The following is a 19,882-nucleotide window of genomic DNA, read 5'->3' as shown; positions in this document are numbered from 1 at the left end:
AATATTACAAAAGCTTTTTGTTGTCTATCCCATTACATTCAGCTTTTCTGCACTTTCTTTTATGACATATGCCCTACTATCAAGTATTTTGTTTTATGAATACTTCAGATCATGCTAACCTTGGTGACTATGGAAATGTTTTATTTTTCCCAGCGAAAAATATAGGGGGACAAACATCATGTCAGACTGCAATTGTCAACCTGGCAGAAAACGTATCCTCTTTCTATTTGCCCTACCATGGAGTATTTTATTTTGTATATATTTTATTTTATGTTTATTTGTATAGGGAAAAGTACGTTAAACCAATACCACACCCCAAAGCATTTTTAGCCTACTGATTTGCAATGCCTGTCCCTAGATGGGCCTTTAAATTTGGCTACATAAAACTCCACACATACACAGACAGTACAGAGTCACACAAACTTAACAATAGGTTCATACAATTAAACAATACTGCAGATCATGCTAACCATGTTGAATATGGAGACGTTTCTTCTTTCCCAGCAAAAGAACACTTCCTATCATAGGGCAACTTTAAGCACGACAACGGAACTAAAAAGGGGGCGATAAATAGTGGGTGCACCCCGTTCTGGACGCAACCAATTGCGCATGCGTAAATATATCAAAACACCGAATAAAGGAATAAAGAGGGGTGACTGCATGAGGATATTTAAATAAAACAATGCCTTATCGAGTAAGACATTTCTTAATTCATCATTAGTAATAGCCTTTTTTAAATGTGTTGCCATGTTCAAATGGGTTTAGCACGGTCCGTTTACGTGACTAACGGGAAGGTTACAACAATAACAGCTAGCTAGCTAGCTAGCTGATAGCTAATATTACGACCTGCTGTATATAGATTAGCATTGTCAGCCAAAGTTAGGTAACGTCAACGCTATGGGTAATGTGAAATGAGACAAACGACCGATTTGTTTGTTTTTTCAGGTGTGCGCTGGCTTCAGTTTAATCTCGGTGTGACAGCTCGGTGAGTAAATCAGAGGATGGACAACGTTACCATGTCAGCCTCCGGTGGGTCAGCAGAGGACATGGAGGGGATCTGTGTAATGCCGGACTTGAGTGCCATCAAGACTGAGCAGTCGGTGGGAGCGAGCCCAGATGACACGGGAGCCCAAAATGTGGCCATGGGCATCAAGTTCATCCTGCCCAAACCGCTTTGACATGAATGTTTGCTCAAGATTTGTCAAGTCGCTCAACGAGGAGGACAGCAAGAACATCCAGGACCAAGTCAACTCTGATCTGGAGGTGGCTTCTGTTTTATTCAAAGGTAAGAATTCAGCCTTATAGACCTTTTTCACGGCAGACATGTTAACATGTCATAGTAGGAAAAGCACAGGTATATTCAAAACCATTAATGATGGCTGCATTCCACTTAGGAGAGGCCCTGGTGTTGTGCATGCTGACTCACTGAAATAGCTTACTGGGACACTTGATGGAATTGAGCCATCGTCCAGGTTATCAATTTCAGCTGTGCTTTTCCTACTATGACAAGTCAAAATGTCTGCTGTGAAAAAGGTCCATTGGCCAGGTTTGCGTAAACAAACAATCAAGGAAGTTGACCCCTGATTAATCATTGCTCTCAAAGTACAACACTCACTTAACATATAAAGAATAAAAACAGAAAGGACAGTAAGAAATATAAAACAAAAATACGGTTAAGTATACAGTATAACAATACAATACAATAGAATTTACAAGAAATATACAATAACAATTGAAGAGAGTGAAGGAATAGTGCAATATCAGTATAGTCTGAGATTTAAGATTTAAATATAAATATAGTGCAAGTTTGGTTATCTTGTGATAATGTCTGATGTACGAAGCTGGAACTTATGTGAGCTTACGCGACACTAAATTCTTCTCTTTCAGCTGAGTGCAACATCCAGACCTCACCTTCCCCGGGGATACAAGTACGCCACGTTTATACGCCATCCACCACCAAACACTTCTCCCCCATCAAACAGTCCACCACACTCACCAATAAACACCGTGGCAATGAGGTTTCTTCCACACCTCTTTTGGTGCATTGTAAGTACCACAGTACTTTACTTTATTTGACAGGATGTCTCTAACATGAATCGAGTCAAAATGTGAATCCATACGTGCATGTTTTTTTTTCCTCAGCTCTGTCCATTCATCAGCTTGCAGCCCAGGGTGAAATGGTGTTTCTGGCCAGCAGGATTGAACAAGGTAATCAGCCCATTTGGGTCGTCAAATGGGTAGACTATCTCAGTCATGCAGTGATGATGTTATCTAAAACAACACTCATAACCAGTGAAAATGTGAAAAATGGTCACTACAATTTCCCAAAGCCCAAGGTGATGTCTTTAAATGTCTTCTTTTGTTGGCCTAATAATCCAAAAAAAACAACAGATGTAGAGTTTACTGTCATATAAGACTTTAAAAAAAAGCAATACTCAAATTTAAGAAGCGACAAATGTTTGGCATTTTTGTTTGAAAGAAGGACAAATGATTATTTATGAAATGGTTTGAAAAAAAAAAAAATGAAAAAACCTCCAACAATCGACTTTCTGATGTTTATTTCACATAAATCACATGCTAAACAAGAAATGGTTATTTTATTATTTGATATAAAATGCAAGTAATATCATGTAATTACATAGTAGAAACACTGACACATTGTCTAATAATGTTTCCTAACACCTACATCAAATATTTTGCAGACAGAGTAAACATTAAGAAAAGTGATATCTTCATTGCATTTGAAATATTACAGATGTTAGTCTCGCCCTGCTGCACTCCTGCACAGGATACGTGGGTACGGTGATGAAAATGCATGTTGTGATCATGTTGTTTGTTTGATCTTTTTATGTATCATTTTAACAGAGACTGTCATCAACCTCCAAGATGAAGAAGGCTTTACCCCCCTGATGTGGGCAGCTGCACATGGACAAATCGCTGTGGTCGAGTTTCTGCTCCAAAATGTGTGGAAAACTTTATGCATTATTCATATCTCATGCTTTGTTTATATATCGGAGCATGCTCCCTTTATTTATTTATTTATTTATTTATTTATTTATTTATTTACTGGTATGTATCATTCTTGGCTGCAGGGTGCCGACCCCAACCTCCTGGCCAAAGGGAGGGAGAGTGCTCTGTCCTTGGCCTGCAGTAAGGGATACACTGATATTGTGAAGATGCTCATTGACTGTGGTGTTGATGTCAATGAATATGACTGGGTAAGAATACAAAGCTTTTATCACGTTTACTGGATCTGCTTAAGTAGAATATTACAAAAAATAATATTATACAAAAAAAATGTATAATGTAGATCCTTCACTCACTTTGTGCTAGAGTTTTAATGTTGATGATTAGATTAGATTCAACTTTGTCATTGTGCAAGACAGTACAAAGACAACGAAATGCAGTTTGTGTCCAACCAGAAGTGCAAAAAGAGCAGAACAGTGCAATGCGATACACAGTATAGACAGATGGTGCATAGACAGGACAAGAACTATAGTGCAGTGTAGACAGTAGTATACAGTTGGTTTACAGATGGTGGTTTAGAGTAATATAAATTAAATATAAATATGTGCAGTGTATTAGCAGTTACCTTATAAGAGCAGAATAATTATGGCTATGTAATAAGAACAATGTATGAACAACATGTACAGATACAGTATGTGCAATGTAGTAGCAGTAACATTATAGTAAGAATAATATAGATATATGCAGTGTATTAACAGAATATGAGAAACAGAATAAATATGGATATTCAGTATGAACTATATAGACAGACATGTACAGTATGTACAGCTACGTGCAGTGTGGTAGCACTGAAATGAAGCCCTGTGATCATCCATCTATGTGGCCTGTTGTAATGTTCTTCTGTGGGTTTCAGAACGGAGGAGCCCCTTTACTGTACGCTGTCCATGGGAACCATGTGCGCTGTGTTGAAATCTTGTTAGGTGAGGAGGACACGTTTTTGACTCAAAGTAACACCTATTGCCAGAATTATCCAGCTGTGTTACTATTTCTTACAGGGGATAAACATAGCAATTATTTTTGTTTAGGAAATGTTCTGTGGCGTGTCTAACATGTACAATAATACAGTTTTGGTATGTTACTTCCAGAGAGTGGTGCTGATCCTACCATTGAGTCAGATTCTGGATTCAATGCAATGGACATGGCTGTGGCTATGGGCCACCGGAATGGTATGTGTAAATTAAACACCTAGGCTGCGTCCGAAATTCCATACTAACATGCTATTTAGTACTAGTATGTCCTTAGTATGAAACCAATAGTACGCAAATTGCATACTATTTCCGGTAAAATATTACAGTATGCAATACTGGACACTACGCCGGCATAAATATCCCACAATGCAATGCGGTAGTAACATCAATGTTCGTAACAGACAGAAACCAAGGAGCTCAGTAACGTCAATAACGCTCTAATTTACATTTCTACATAAACGACTGTTGGTCTAGTTATTCACCTCTTTCAGTAATTTGGGCATTATCTAGCAATTCCGCTAGAGCGGAGGTTGGCAGGGGTTACCATGGTTACGTGTCTGCAACAGCAACGAGGCTCTCAGGAAGCGATGATGGAAATTACAGCTTAGTGCGTCCGAAAAGATACACACTACTGTTTATTTACACAAAAGTATGTTGAACGATAGTATACAAAGTGAGCATGTAGTGCAGAGTATGTGATTTCGGACGCAACCATAGTCTGAGCCTAAATGTTTGTCTTATGTGGACAAGAGTACTTTCTCCGCTATTCAAACTGAGTTATGAAACTGTCATCGTCCCTTGAAACAAAGCCATGTCTACTCATAACCTCCCACCACAGGCAGTGGTGAATCATGTCAGAGTATATAATATAATCTTAGACATTATTCAAATAAATTGAACTTTTTTTCTAATAAAGGCTCACTAAAAATATTTTACTTATTTACTACTCCATAAATAATCTCACAATTCTGCCAAAAAATGACCTTTCATCCTCCTGATGAACCCAAAAGTGGGAAAGAGACAGATTGGACTTCTTCTAAATGCATGTCATACCGTACTTTGATCCAAGTAGGAAATTAGTTGACAACGCTGCTGCTTCTCAGAAAAACAGTCACTTTTCCTGCCAAAATCCCATTTTGTCTCCCTTCTGAGAGTGAAGGTTTCATAAGTATTCACTTTGAAATGACACAGTTCTGTTCTAGAGCTGCAACAATTAGTCGACTAATCGATCGACGGAAAAATAACCGGGAACTATTTTGATAAGCGATTGATCGTTAAAGTGATTTTTCATGCAAAAAAAAAAAAAAGGTTAGAAAAAGCCGTTTTTGGCCTCTCACATGTGAAGATTTCTTGCTTTTATCCGTTTTATATCATATTAAACTCTTTAGGTTTTGGACCGACAAAAATACATTTAAAGACCTCACCTTGGACTTTGAGAAAATGGGATGGACATTTCAAACTATTTTCTGACATTTTATAGACCGGACGATTCATCTAGAAAATAATCAACAGGTTTATCGATAACGACAATAATCATTAGTTGCAGCCCTGTTCTGTTCAATTCCATACTGTATGCTTCTCTGTTCAGTTCAACAGGTGATGGAGGCGCACTTACTGAAGTTACTGATGGGAATCAGAGAATGAACTTGTGACACTTGAGGAAAACAAAAATCCTGAAGGGGCGACGCTCGGCTCTGGACAATCATGTAGCACGCCCACGCTGTCGGCCAACAGGAATATTTTCTTCCATTAAGTGATATTTTAACAGCGTTGACAACATAACATTATTTAGTTGCCATAATGCACATGAAGCTTTGCACTGTGTGAATTTTCAATTGTAACTCTTTCAGACTGTCTTACTCTTTACACTTTTCACGTTGAATGCGGCAGTAGCATATCTGATCTGGACACAATGGCAGATTTTTCTCTAACAACATAAAACAAAGTTGAGTTTCTCACTTCAACCCAGCATGCACTGCACTCCACCTGTAGTATGCTGCCAAATGTGGAGAGCACTTTACCTAAAACATGTAGGTTTTGTTTGGAATCTTTCCTTATCGTATATTACATGACATGCAATCGTTGGCTGTTCCAACCTATTCCCGTAGTGGCAAGTGTTTTTTAAACGTATTAACCGTTATAAGAAACCGTTTTTAAGAGTAAAAGAATATTAATGTAATCTGTTGAATTGCCTCACGTTCATACCGTCACGGTGAGCCCAAGCATGTCTGGCTCATTCACTTCTGAAGACTGCAGTGGGTGGATTGGAAATACGTTCTTACAGACTGGAATGCACAAGGTACCGGCTGTTCGCTGATCCTGAAGATCTTTGTGTTGGTTATACCGAGTTTATTTATTTTTTGCGTTGGAATGCGATAGAATTCTCATATTGATGTATGTGTATTGTGATACCAATGTCCACTGATGTGTAGTGAATTTTAAAAGACCTCATTTGAAATGTCCCACGAGGTTATTGTGGTGCTGTTTGCCACTGTATGATGGTGCTCGTGTTTTACACCAGTCAAAGGTGGTGTATCAACAAATAACTTGTACTGACCTCAGTATCGCCCATCCTTCTGTACAGATATTTAACTGATAGCAAGTTGAAAAGGTCAAACCACTGTTTTGTAGTCACTGATATAAAGCGGTTATTTAATTAAAAGATCTTTTTAAACTGCATTCAACAGAGTCACAGTCATGGGGAGACTATATACGTGTTTAGTAGCTGTTGAGTGGGTTCATATAGAAGCAGGGGAGAAGTCTATCACAGAATGTAAAGCTACAGCATTATAGTTATGAGCCAAGAATCTAATATTTTTTTTTACAATTTTGTGGTTATATATTTTGTCTGTTTCTTGTCATGTCTTATTCATTTGCATCTACACCATTACAGTGTTAGAGAAAATACTTGCATCTTATAGGTAACATCTGTACATTAAGGGACATCCTTTACCTCTTGATGGAGTCGGGATTCAAGCAGTGGGAAGAACAGAATTGCTTTCCTTATTTTAAATCTACTTGAGGTATTTCAGTGAAGTGCTCCTTTAACTACGGTGGCCGACGGGGCAAACAAACTGCAACTTTATGAAACGCATGCAAATTAAGAAAACATCTTCATTCATTTTTTTTGACAATACATGCGCAGCATTTAGCAAACGCGCTGCATATACACACACAACAACCAAACACACAACCAAACACAAATGCGCTGCAAATACAGAAACGATGCAAAAAGAAAAGCACAACCCCTGAAAAAAAATACAGCTTGATGTTCGATCCCACGGGGAGAGAGCCCTCTGCCTTTTTATTACGAGTTTACAGACACGTCTCTGCTGATTGGGTAGTGCCTGTGACCTGAGCCAATAAACTAGAGACAGACCCACCAAACGAGAGAAAACATCTCTCAAACAGACTTGATATTTACAGTCTATGATCTCCAAGCAGTGCACAACGTTCTGAGATTGAACTCGTAATAAAAAGGCAGAGCGCCCTCTCCCCATGGGGTCGAAAATCAAGCTGTTCCACTTAGCGCTCCCCCTGGAGGCCTGGAGAACTTCCGTTGTGTAATCTGGATGCTGTGCTTTTCTTTTTGCCGTTTCTGTATTTGCAGCACGTTTGTGTAATTGGTTGTGTGTATTTGCAGCGCGTTTGCTAAATGCTGCGCAAGTGTTGTCAGATTACTGAAGAGGTTTTCTTAATATGCTCTGTGTTTCATTAAGTTGCAGTGTGTTTGCCCCTGTCGGCCACCGTATTTAACCGAGTTGTATAAATGTAAACCGTCTGGCCAAAGATCAACCTGCACACTTAATGATGCTGACCAATTTACAGAAGGACAACTACAGTATTTCAGCTCTGGAAATCATACTTGAAGTGAAAAAAACAAACAGAAATGTGTGCCATTAATTGACAGTAGCAAAGGCTTATTTTATTCCAGATATGGTGGTTTGAGTGAGGCCACGAAGAATTAAGGTTCAGTAACATGGAGGAAAAAGACGCACAGTTTTACACACAATCTTTCACTCTTACTGGACATACAGAGCACAACAATCATTTGTAGAGTCTGGTGGAAAAGAAGTGGAATGAGTACTAAAATACATTTGGCTTAAATACTGCTACCCCTGGTTTTTAATAATTAAGAGTACTATTCTAGAAAATGTACTCAAAAATAATTCACTTAAGAGTAGGCAAGTACTTCTTTTCCCAGGTGTTGCACATTTTACAGAATGCTCACAGCCAAAAATTGACAGATTATCCATCTTCTCTCTCTCTCTGGTATTTTAACTATCAACTTCCCACCTCTCGAAATAGACAGAACAACATCTTGTGCCTCACATGGTCCTGTCAGGTTTTGACACTTGAGGGAGTCCCATTTCCTCTAGTTAGCCTCATCCTTAGATGCTTCATCAAAATTCTCCACCAGGTCTGAAACAACAAAAGATTCAGTGGTAAATTGATTCGAGTCGTGGAGAAAAGACACGTCAATCCACACAAATGACGGTGAGGTGCCAGAGCACAATTCAGGGAAAGCGTGTTTATCTGAAACGTGATACTAGGTGGAATGCAATCCAGATGATTTGCTCATCTTTCCCCTGCTCCTGCATAAGACTACAATGTGCTCGGCAGATGAGGCCCTCCCAACTCCTGACAGCAGCTGTAAAAATGATGGCGTGAAGCATCGAAAAAAAAAAAAAAAAGTTGGCTTCAATTACTCCATGAAATGTGAGAAATAGGCCTTTCAAAAGTTTTGGCTCAAAGGGTCGAGGGTTAAATGGAACGACTCAAAAGGTCTGAGTAAACATGTTCCTTCAGTGGGAGAACAAAAAGGAAACTTAACTCCAGTAACAACATGATGGCGATGGCTGTTGACCCCTGTACCATCAGGCTTCAGCTGCTCCAATTGCTGAATACATGTGAAATCGTTTGTTACGTTAGTGAGAGCTGGGGCTACGGGGGAGAGATGTCCTGCGAAAAGCTGAGATTATTGTAATGGCAACCTCATGTGTGTGATCCAAACTCGATCTTGAGATCTTATAAACAACGGACATGAGATTCAAACAAAAAACCCTGCGTGGCACCGTCATTTTAAAGTCATTGATGAATCCCCTTTAAATGACCCCTTTCACAAGCCAAAAGAAAACAAACCCGCCATGGTTATTTAACTGACAGAGAGGAGAAAAAGACCTTGCCTCATTGGAATTGTTTGGGAGGATTCGGTTTCATGCGCAAGTTTTGGTTTCTGAAGCGGCCAGGCACTTGTTGTGTTGCAGCCTTGGAGCGCAGTGAGCAGCGCTCTAGTGTGGCTTTATTTTACGTTGAAAAAGCCCTGTTAAACTGTAAACCACCAATGAATCAAAATAAAACTTTCCTCTTATTTGTGAAATAAGCTTGTGACCCGTTTCAACTCCACCCCTCAAAGAACCAGAATCAATAAGAACCGGAATCGAAAGGAAGAATCGGAATCAGAATTGTTAAAATCCAAACGATGCCCAACGTGGGTTACCACAGCGAGCTCATCAATGATGGATAATGTGAACTAGCTGAGTCAGTGTTAGCTGTGCGAACATGACGCCACGGGAGCTAAGCAATGGAACGTTACTGCTGTGGACGTGACACAGCTAGCTCCCGTGTTCTGCGAGGTCAAACTTCTGGTTTTGTCAATGGAGTCTGGCGGCTTTGAAGAGAGCGATATAACGGCTTTAGTTCCCGTCGTAAATGGTTGACAATGGCAAGGTAAAGCGGTGAAAATACTGCAAATATAGCGTAAACTTAAAACGGATATTGGTTTTTTTGAAGGGGGTCCTTTTTTTAGGTGGCTAAAACTCATTTTGCCGCTACCCCCCGTCCACAGCAGTACATTTCGCTCTGTTCAAAGCCGCCAGACTCCTTTGACAGAAATGGTCATTTTACCTTAGAGAACACAGGAGTTGCTACCGCTGCCTCCATCTGTTGGGACTTTTGTGAACCAAAAAAAACCCCCCATCTAAAACCAACCTAAGATGGCGTCCACAGCAGTACATTGCTTAGCTTCCTGGCTGGTATGTTTGTCTGCTGGGAAGCAACAGAATAATAAAAATAAAAGGACCCGCCATTTAAGCACTCACCTGGAACGTCATCATCTTCATCTTCTTCTTCTACTGTTGCAATCGGCGCCTTTCCATCTGCAGCTGCAAGAACAGAAAACAGTGGTAAGAAGTAGGGAAAACAACGTTTTTTAATAGCGCGATAACGATATTACTTGAAATAAATCAATATTAAAGTGTCCTCGGTTTTGCTGCAGTCATTCTGCTAGAACACGACAAATAAAAGGAAATTATTTAACGCTCTTTTATTGAACACGGATAGAAAAGGCGCCACTAAAAAAAAAGAATGAGTTACATTTTAATGTGCAGTTTTCTACTGACATTTCTGTCAACTAACACGAAAAATGAGTGTCTAGTGCGATATGTTGCGGCCTTTCGCAATGAGTTTATTGCATCAGTTAATATTGCCACGACGATAAAAAAACAATATATTGCGCAGCCCTAGTAAGAAGCATGAAGAGCAGTTTAAATGATCAGAATCAATGGAGGTTAAATCCTGAGGGCAAGGCTCTTCTCTTTAAACGAGTTTGACTAAACAGAGTCCTGTATTCAATCGAAAGTCACAAAGGTGCTTTCCGACCGGATAGTACTTGTAAGTACAAGGAAAAGTACACTTCTAAGCAGTTCTAAGAACTACTCTCCCCCAAAGTCTTTTTTTCCGTTTACATTCCCACTGACCAAGTGGCCATAGGGACTGGTAGGAGGGGTAAGGGAGTGACGTAAGCACGGCAACGGTCTTTATAGCATCGCCACTAGTGCGTGCGTGCGTCGGCCGGCGAGCCGGTTGTTGTCTGCAAGTTCCGAGTTGGCAGTGGGCGTGACTTATAAGTTAGACCAAACAAGTACACCTAGGAAAAGGGAAAAGACCCTGCTCTGAAGTAGGAGCTAAAACCCTGCTCTGAAGTAGGAGCTAAAAAAGTACGCTACTGCGGCCAGAGGAACTTAAAAATCCCCACATTTTTCCTGTCGGAACACGACGAAAAAAGTGTTCTAGGAACGTTTAGTTCTAAGAACTGCAAAAATCCCTCCGGTCGGAAAGCCCCTAAAATGAAAAACGAGCACTGAAAGGTTTTGCCAGAAACTCAAATGTGTATAACTGTATAACTAACAGTTACACCATTACGACACTGGCGAGGTCAGTGACTCGAGTCTGTTCGGTGTGTTCTATGCCGTCGTCCGTCGGGAGGAGCCATTGGCCTTCATTTTGACCGACCTGACTTTCTGGGTCGGACAGCGGGCAGTCGGACTCTCTCCACCAATTCGATTGGTGAAGTGCTAACCCGGAAATAACGAGCGGGACGAGTGACGAACGCCTCTCAAAATCTGACGAAAATCTTTTAAACTGACCTTTGTCGATCTGAAATGAAGACAGATTCAGCAGCTGTATGGCCTATTTCTCTCTTAAAATGTTTTCAGAAACACGTTTTCAGTGAACTTCTATGCTAATTTCGAGGTCAAAGTCAAACTCATCCGTCATGCTGGCTGCTGCTCTGCACTTGTGTACCGATATCGCAGGACACTTTTTACCTCAACGAGAAACCTCGTCACGTTTTAATCTCTCGAGATCTCGTGGGACGATATCTCGTCACACCTCTACTTCAGCAGGATTATGAGGTTACTGACCCTGTTTGGGCAGGGCCTCCGCAAGTCTCCTGAGGCTGGTCAGGCTATCGGCTCCCAGCTGGTTCAGGATCCCCGGCAGCATCTCGGTCAGCTGCTTGGTCTCAGCGTGGCCAGTGATGGTGAAGGTGTTGGCTGCGAGGGACGCCTGCACTTTGGGATTGTTGAAGTGGATGACTGTCCCTTGATTCGTAAACATGTTAACCTGCAACAGGCCGACGTTTTATACGGTTAACGACAAAACGACAGGCAGTGCTGAAACAGATTCACCTGAAATCACAGTGGGACAAAGCCGGGGACGAAAGGTTCCGCCTACCTCCTCAATACCAGAGATATTGTTGACGCCGAGTTTCTTCAAGGAGAACTGGAGCTTCTTGTCATCTGCGGTTGCTGTTCTGTGTACAACCTTCTTCTTTCTGCGAGCACTCCCCTATGGAGACATTCATACAAACATATTTCTGTTAGTTCTTAATGCTCTATTAATGCACCATCTTCTGTATCCATAACTTGTAGGCTGGATATGGGACTCTCTTTGCAAAGCGGAGTAATTCTCTGGCCCATAGTACACTTTATAAAAAACAAAATACTGCTGCTATGGAAAGCAAACGACAGATAAGATTATCTTTTCTTATTAAAACTACATTTCTTTTTTTTTTAAACTTGCTCAGAGCTTAAGATGTAAACGGCTGCACTGCCTGACACCAGATGATCTAGCATTTAAATTCTCTCACACACACACACACACACACACACACACACACACACACACACACAGGTCATCTCTTCAATTGGAGAATTTCTTTAATCCATGTTTTATTGTTTTAGTACAAGTATGTGTGTAAGTAACTCGTTTCACTTCCTTTGCCAGAGTAGTTGATTGGACCCCATTTGTAATAGTTTTGACAACACGGTGCCAAACCCTTACTTAGCATGTCTTAAAGCATTAAGAAACAGCAGAGAAGGCAGAGTGCTTTGCAGAAAAACAAGCATTTCAAGGAACCTGTGATTATGCGTTCATTATGTTACTTACTTTTCCGCCGATGCGGACTTGTGCCTGTAGTTTAGCAAGTTTTTCTTGATTCATAATTGATTCTTTCATCTGAAAAAGAAAAGATACATTAAGATTATGCGAGTGTCGCCAGCACCGCTGATCTGTTATACCGACAGCCTCCGGGCTGAACAAACTTTGTGAACACATTTAGGATATTTAGCAATTAACTCATGTAATATTGTATATCTTGCAAACATTACAAAGTGCATGATAACATGAAACTGCTAAAAATGACACAGTCCAGACAGAAAAACGTAATTCACAATACTTCACGTGGTTGCCGCAAATAGAGCGCAAAGCAGGCCAACAAGACAGAGCACAGCATGCAAGTAAGGACATTTTCAGACTGCAACGCCACGAAAATGAGACATCTGTAGCAAAAGAAAACTGGAAATCTTAGATGTCCGACATCAAATAAAGTGAGGCGAGTGCATTTAGTGACGAGTAGTTGGTGTGATCTGGTTCGTTTGTGTGCTGACTGAGGACTCTGCAGACATTAGGGCTGAGTATCGTTAAAGAATATTTTATACCGGTAACAGTACCGATACAAATACCGTGACTTTGATACCGGTTCCTGAACGATACTTTCTTTCGATACCAATTTTTATAAAATATGTTTTAACACACAGAAATTACGGCACAAATCCTTTACGTTTCAGCTCCTACTAAGTGAGCCCCGTCTGTGTAACGTAGAGTTTTTCCTGCGTGTCTCTACGACGTGTAACGTTAGACAGCCAATCACAAACATTACTAGATCTTTGTAGACGCATGCTGCGTGCTGATTGGCTCTCTGACGCTGATGAGATTTACTCCTTGGGTGTTGAATGACGAGGCATTTTTCGATACTTCAGAGGCAATTCGGTCGGTGCCTAAAAAGTATTGAATTCGATAACCAGCCCTAGCAGACACAATCAATGGCTGCATTACGTGGCCCTTATTTGATAGCTCAGCGAAGGCCGTCTCAAAGCTCTGCCCCAAGGGCCGAGGAGCGAGCATCGAGAAGGGATCGCCGAGGAGCTGTAGCCGAGGATACACGAGAGCAGCCTTCCCGGAAGCCGCGCAGCTGAAGGAGTTGCTAACGCTGCCTGAACAGCTGACAAATTCATGCGATGCTTCAGATGACAGGACGTCTCATCCCTCTACAAACACCATCTGCTCATTGCCTCTCTCCTTCCGTGATTTCCTCGCGTGGAAGGGAGGCAAGAACAAAAACAACAACAAAAACATTCCTCAGCCATCATAGAATTTAGCAAGTCATTAAAAACAGTGATTACATTATTAAAAGAGTCGACACACAACAGCCCGTTTCACAGCCTGACGCTGCCCATATGCAAACTCTCGGACAGTTCAGTTTTTGGTTTGGTGCACAACTAGGCGGCCAAAATGTATTGTGAACCTAAATTAATATGCGGGCCGGATCAAAGTTTGCGAGGGGCTGCAGGCCTCAAGTTTGACACCTGTGGAGTAAAGAATAATTAAATGAGAACATGGATGGTGGCATGGTGATAGACATTAGGTAAATGATTATTTATGGTATTGTTCTTGGGGGCTTTATCATAACTACTGTACACGGCTGTGTATTTAATCCTATACTGACAACATGAATTTTGGGAACACACCAGGCGTAGCTGAAATGTGACATGCTGACAATTGAGTTATTCTAAACAAAGAAGATTGTTTCTATTCTTCATTGAGCTACCCCTCTGGCAATTCACAACCTTAGCAGACACCTCAGTTGTTGCAATAAGTAATTGCCAAAAGGAGATGGCATAACGTCAACTTAACTACAAAGAAATGTTACTTTCCCTATTGGAAAGATGTGTTCCCCATGCAGGTGTGCACACCAAAAAGCCTTTAAGTAAAGTAGAATACACAACCATCCATGTATTCATGTTTTACCAACATAAGGGAATTTCCACAGTGTGGGATCAATAAAGTCTATCTTATAACTCTAGCCATATAGGGTATTATATTGCTACAGTTCATGTAAAAATACTACTTTACCATAGACGTGTCAATTTTTATAATTTTGGGAGGTTCAAGTGGTGATGTTGAGCTGTATTCTTTAATACTGAGGGGTGTTTCTAATATTTTATCTACCCTCATTGATATAAATGGGGCGTCTGTCTGCCATATTACCTTGTAACAATATAACCATATTCTGTAAACGCTGAATCGCCACTCTGATTTAAATATACTTAGTGTAATTTCTATGTATACAGTATATGACTATATTTGTTTATATATTTATTGATGTGTAACTTTACTGCTTAGTGGAGTGCTGCCAAACCAAATGTCGTTGTGCTAAACATTACAACTGTATTGTTTTTGTATCTATCTTATTATCAATGTACATTGTCAACTTAGCTAATAAGTTACCTCGCACCCTAATGATAATGATTGGAAAACCAGCTTCAACGACACACGCATGTAAACACACACAAGCAGGGAGGAGAGGCTTTAGCGTGGGTGTGGTAACGTTAGTCGGCGGTTAGACCGTATTCAAAGCGGAAAGTAAGTTAGACTTTAAAAACCAAGTGAGGAGCTGTCAGTGTCACAGTCTTAGTGCGCTAAGTTTGATTAATTAACGTTAGCTACCGAAAGCTAACAGTTCCCCTTCTTGGTTGTCTGTATTGTGCACAACAAGCGAGGACAGACACATAAAAGGCTGAGGTGGGCCAAACAAAATAAGCCAGAAGCACCGTGGGTAACGGCAGGCAGTTTTAAGATAACGCCTGCGGACTAATTCAGCCAACCATTGCACCGAAACAAGGTGTGGTTTAGCTTTTGTGAAAGAACTTGTAAGCTAACTTTAGCTAGCTGCTTAGCTAACTGGGAGCTTGTGGAGTGGGCGGCCTATCACACACTGCGTCAGTAATGTTAGACCCAAACACCGGCAGATTTCAGCGATCTAGTCAGAAAAGACTTTCGTTTACCTCTTGCCGTCGGATCGGGGAGAAACAGTGCAGGGAAGAAGGTATTTAAAGCTCCTCACTGACCTGTAAACTAACAGCAGACACATGCGGGGAGCAAGATGGAAGCGAGAGAGGAGGGAGGAAGTGACGTACGGCAAAAAGCTCTATCTTGCAGAGGGTTGGTTTTTGTGCCCTGTGTTTAGCTTTGCAGGCGACACTTTCACCACATAAAATATAGGATGGACATTTACATTGGGTTTTGGGCTGCATCTGCTTCAGATTGAGAAGACTATTTGTACTATTTGAAATTTGAATGCATGTTTAAGAAAATATATATAATAATATAAAGCTCATAGGCTACAACTTCACTGGGTGTACTGACCTGTGAAATGCATTACGTAAGTGGTGGATTTTAACAAAGTACGCTACATCTACTGTAGTACTGTACAATTACAATTGTAGGGTACATGTACTTTACTTGAGTATTTCCACTTACTTTATACTTCTGCTGCACTACATTTTGGAGGCAAATATTGTAATTTGTACTTCACTACATTCATTCGATAGCCTTTAGTTACTTTGCAAATTTAGATTACAAATTTAAATCAACTAATAAATGATGATATATTAATAAAGGCAAGCTACCAGCAGTATATAAAGCATTTAAAATGAGCTCCACCTTTATCAGCCGCAACATTAAAGTAATGTACACCTGAATGCATTGATATTATGTGCCATATTAACATTGCAATTTCCCTTGCAGGATTAATAAAGTAATACATTATTATTATTTATAAACCAGTAAAATAATGTGATTCTGAAATGGCCCATTTTGCATAATCATTACTTTTACCTTTGGTGCTTTAAGTAGCCTACATTATGATGCGGATACTTTTTACTTAAGTAACATTTTGAATGAGAAGTTTAACTTGTGTATTTTTTACACTGTAGTATTGCTACTTTTATTCAAGTAACATATCTGAATACTTCTTCCACCACTGACTACAGTATGATGAAATCGAAATGATGTTTGCCTTTGTTTAACATCATAAATATAACAATGATATAATGCAGCCATTGTGCTCACCTTTTAATGGCAAAACGTGTCTGTTCAATCAGTCTGAAAAGCACGCCGGGCTACCCCGGACACGTCTGTCATCTTCATCCATCTGCTTCACTGTAAAAAGCCTGCTCATATGATAATGCTGTGCACATTATACAGTAGGTTTACAAAGTGAAAAAGCTCAAAGTCCACCCCAAAGGGACTTACCATCTCCAACAGAAAACACTGTTCACAAACTGCTCCAAACAGCTCTGTAGTAGTCCAGCCTTTACTTCCGTGACGAACGTGCGTCACTTTGTAACACACGTTATAATGCTCACCTAGCTGCTAGCGTGGAACGCCCTCATACTCTGCTACTGACTGGGTAGTAGTCCTTACCTAGCTACTGCGCATGTGCGACTTCCAATAAAGATGGTACAGAAGTGCGATGCCTCACTCTGTAGCTAAAACAGAGAGCTCAACACACAGGGTGAAAAGAGGAGCTGCAGCAATGTGCAGTACAATAAAAAAAATATGGTGTTTTTTTGAAAATTAAACAATTTAAACCTATTCTGATCTAACCTCTAAATACAATTATGAACCTGAAAATGAGCATAATATGAACACTGAATTTCTCCATCTCCAAGAGTGAAAGGCTTTCACTGTGAAGCACATGCAGGTGCACAATGTGCAGAGATGTTTGAGACAGGAACTGAACTGATTGCTTGCTGCAGTAAGTCTTTTTCTTTTGGCAGGCCACTGTGATCCAATGCCAACTCAGGGAAAGACGATCCCCTGTTCTCAGGATTATTTGCAACCTGCAAAATTCTAAATAGGAGGGATTCTTGAAGGAGTAATACTACAAAGTGAGAGGTGCTGCTAATAGGTGGACACCCTAGGCGGGATGGCCAGATAGCCTGTGAAGGGTGTAGTCAGTTAAAACAACATGTGTCCTGCCCATTTGGAGCAATAGTATGACACCTTCATCCTGTTCATTCAGAAGACTCCCAATTCAGAGGTGCTCTGGGCTGTAGATATATGTAACTCATGGGATGGTTATTGGAGGACCAACCAGTTTTATCTTGAATCTTCTGATTTGAGTTGATTTGATTCTGAAGATGAGGAGAAACACTTTGCAAAGAGCTCTGGAATAAATCCTTTGTTAAATAAGTTTTCTGGCCAATTATATATATATATATATATATATATATATATATATATATATATATATATATATATTTTTTTTTTAGGCCTTTATTGACAGGACAGCTGAAGAAATGAAAGGGGAGAGAGAGGGGGAATGACATGCAGCAAAGGGCTGCAGGTTGGAGTTGAACCCAGGCCCCCTGCGTCAAGGAGTAAACCTCTATATATGGGCTCCTGCTCTACCAACTGAGCTATCCGGGTGCCCGGCCAAGCATATTTTTAACTCTCCTCAGGTCTGTACGCATGCCTCAAAAGGGAGGACAAATCAATATCAGAGCACTAAGACATCTTTCGGCTATACCTGTTTCTTTGTGTTGGTGAGCCGACTGCTGATGGAATACGTGCACAAGAAGTTCAGGCTGCAGCTGATGGTTCTAATGGTTCTAATAGTGTTACTTTTAGATGGATCTATATTGTCACTAGTTGAGTGGCCATAAGACATGCATGCAGAAGGGATTTTATTACGTCTTTACCCTACAAAGTGTGCTGATGAGGATACATTTGCATATTACAGTGCAGTGTTGGCATGTTGCCTGTTTTTACATGATAATGGCCGTGCCCATTTACCAGACACAATTGTTGTATGCTGAACACCAGTGGTGCGGTTAGGAGGACATGCATTATATTTTTATTCAACTGTTGTAATATTTGACAAATTGATGGCATCTTCTTCTACATCAAATTTAGGTTTAAAAGTGCAAGAACACCAATATGATGTCGATGTGATTTATATATGAATATATATTTTTGCCTAAATAGCTCTTGCATTTGTTCATTAATCACAGTACCTTCACACCTATATGATTGTTTATGATGACAAATAACTACAAAACATAAAATTATCCTTTTGCTCTATTCTCCATTAACCATAAGCACATAAACAAACTATGTTCATCATAGCCAAATGTGCACTAAACACTGGTCCAAAATGTTCCACCCGTAGGTGACCCTTTCACCTCTTATCATTCAGTCTAAGCTCAACCGTTTGCCGCGGTGAAAGTGAAAATTTTTAGGTGAAAAAGTAGTAAGAATGTGTGCCCTACTTGTTGAAGGGGATATGATATCATTGTGCACTCTCTTTGAATTCAAAGGATAGATCCGGTCGTTTGTGTGTGTGTGTGTGTGTGTGTGTGTGTGTGTGTGTGTGTGTGTGTGTAATGGTGTCCATGTCTGCATTGCATTCTGGTCTACTGAGGGTGCTGTTAGTTGGAAAACTGCAGATTTCTGTCTGTCTGGATTATCTTCAGACTTTCGGTGCAGTTTAAGGAACTTTTGAAAGGGCTTTAGCTTTCTTGTCTTTGGCTCTAAATAAGTAACCATCATTTCCCCCCCACATAAAAGTAAAGCACGTGAATTTGGAGCTAAATTAATTGATGCGCCTAGATGAAATTGTTCCAAATTTTACCTCACAGTCACAGGGATAAAAAAGTAGAGTGAAAACCTATAACTCTGGAGTCAATCAATGAGAATCAATTGTGAGTTTGGTTGAGTAATGTGACTAGAATAGAATGCCTTTTATTGTCACTATACACATGTACAATGAGATGAAAAGCAACTCCTTTTCCAGTGCCAACATGTACGTAAAATAAATAAATATAACAACATGAAATAAAATAAGTAGTGCAAAAAAGGGGGGTAAGGTGCACAGTTCTGACATGCTATATACATATAAAAAAATATATATATATGGTTTTATATACAGTGTGATATGTAGTGGGGGTTATTGCACATTATTTGAATATTGCCCAATAGTTGTGATCATATTCAGGACAGGACACATTTGAACATGAACAATTGATTGCACAAACAAGGTCAATATGGCACTCTGAGAAACATGACAGTCAGGTATAAAGCAGATCAGAGGCACATTTTTGGAGCTATTGAGAAACCATGACCACTGTCAAAAGGTTTGGCGTTTTTATCCTTGAAGTGCAACTGCAACACGTTTTGACATTGTTATGTAGGCCTATACT

The 19,882-nt window shown here is 40.2% G+C and overlaps 2 protein-coding genes across 3 annotated transcripts; one reads left to right on the top strand and one right to left on the bottom strand.

Moving 5' to 3' along the window:
• Nucleotides 1-588: 588 nt before the first annotated feature.
• ankra2 (ankyrin repeat, family A (RFXANK-like), 2) lies at nucleotides 589-8,391 on the top strand. The gene is given in 10 exon segments (XM_078270958.1): nucleotides 589-694; nucleotides 946-1,163; nucleotides 1,165-1,285; nucleotides 1,888-2,046; nucleotides 2,143-2,208; nucleotides 2,866-2,963; nucleotides 3,093-3,218; nucleotides 3,881-3,947; nucleotides 4,113-4,193; nucleotides 5,584-8,391. Coding segments are annotated over 9 exon segments (936 nt in total). The 5' UTR covers nucleotides 589-694; nucleotides 946-1,001; the 3' UTR covers nucleotides 5,640-8,391.
• btf3 (basic transcription factor 3) lies at nucleotides 7,899-15,806 on the bottom strand. 2 transcript variants are annotated; one of them, XM_078270960.1, is made up of 6 exons: nucleotides 15,746-15,806; nucleotides 12,726-12,794; nucleotides 12,012-12,125; nucleotides 11,699-11,900; nucleotides 10,097-10,159; nucleotides 7,899-8,417 (listed from the first exon to the last, which is right to left on the bottom strand). In XM_078270960.1, the coding sequence occupies exons 2-6, from the start codon at nucleotides 12,792-12,794 to the stop codon at nucleotides 8,371-8,373; spliced, it is 495 nt and encodes a 164-aa protein (XP_078127086.1). In that variant the 5' UTR covers nucleotides 15,746-15,806; the 3' UTR covers nucleotides 7,899-8,370. The 2 variants fall into 2 exon arrangements, with proteins under 2 accessions (XP_078127086.1, XP_078127085.1); XM_078270959.1 differs by having other exon boundaries at nucleotides 15,683-15,797.
• Nucleotides 15,807-19,882: the final 4,076 nt, after the last annotated feature.

Source organism: Sander vitreus, chromosome 16 (genome assembly GCF_031162955.1).
Source record: "Sander vitreus isolate 19-12246 chromosome 16, sanVit1, whole genome shotgun sequence".
NCBI classification, from domain to species: domain Eukaryota; kingdom Metazoa; phylum Chordata; class Actinopteri; order Perciformes; family Percidae; genus Sander; species Sander vitreus.
This window is presented reverse-complemented; position numbering and strand designations above follow the sequence as displayed.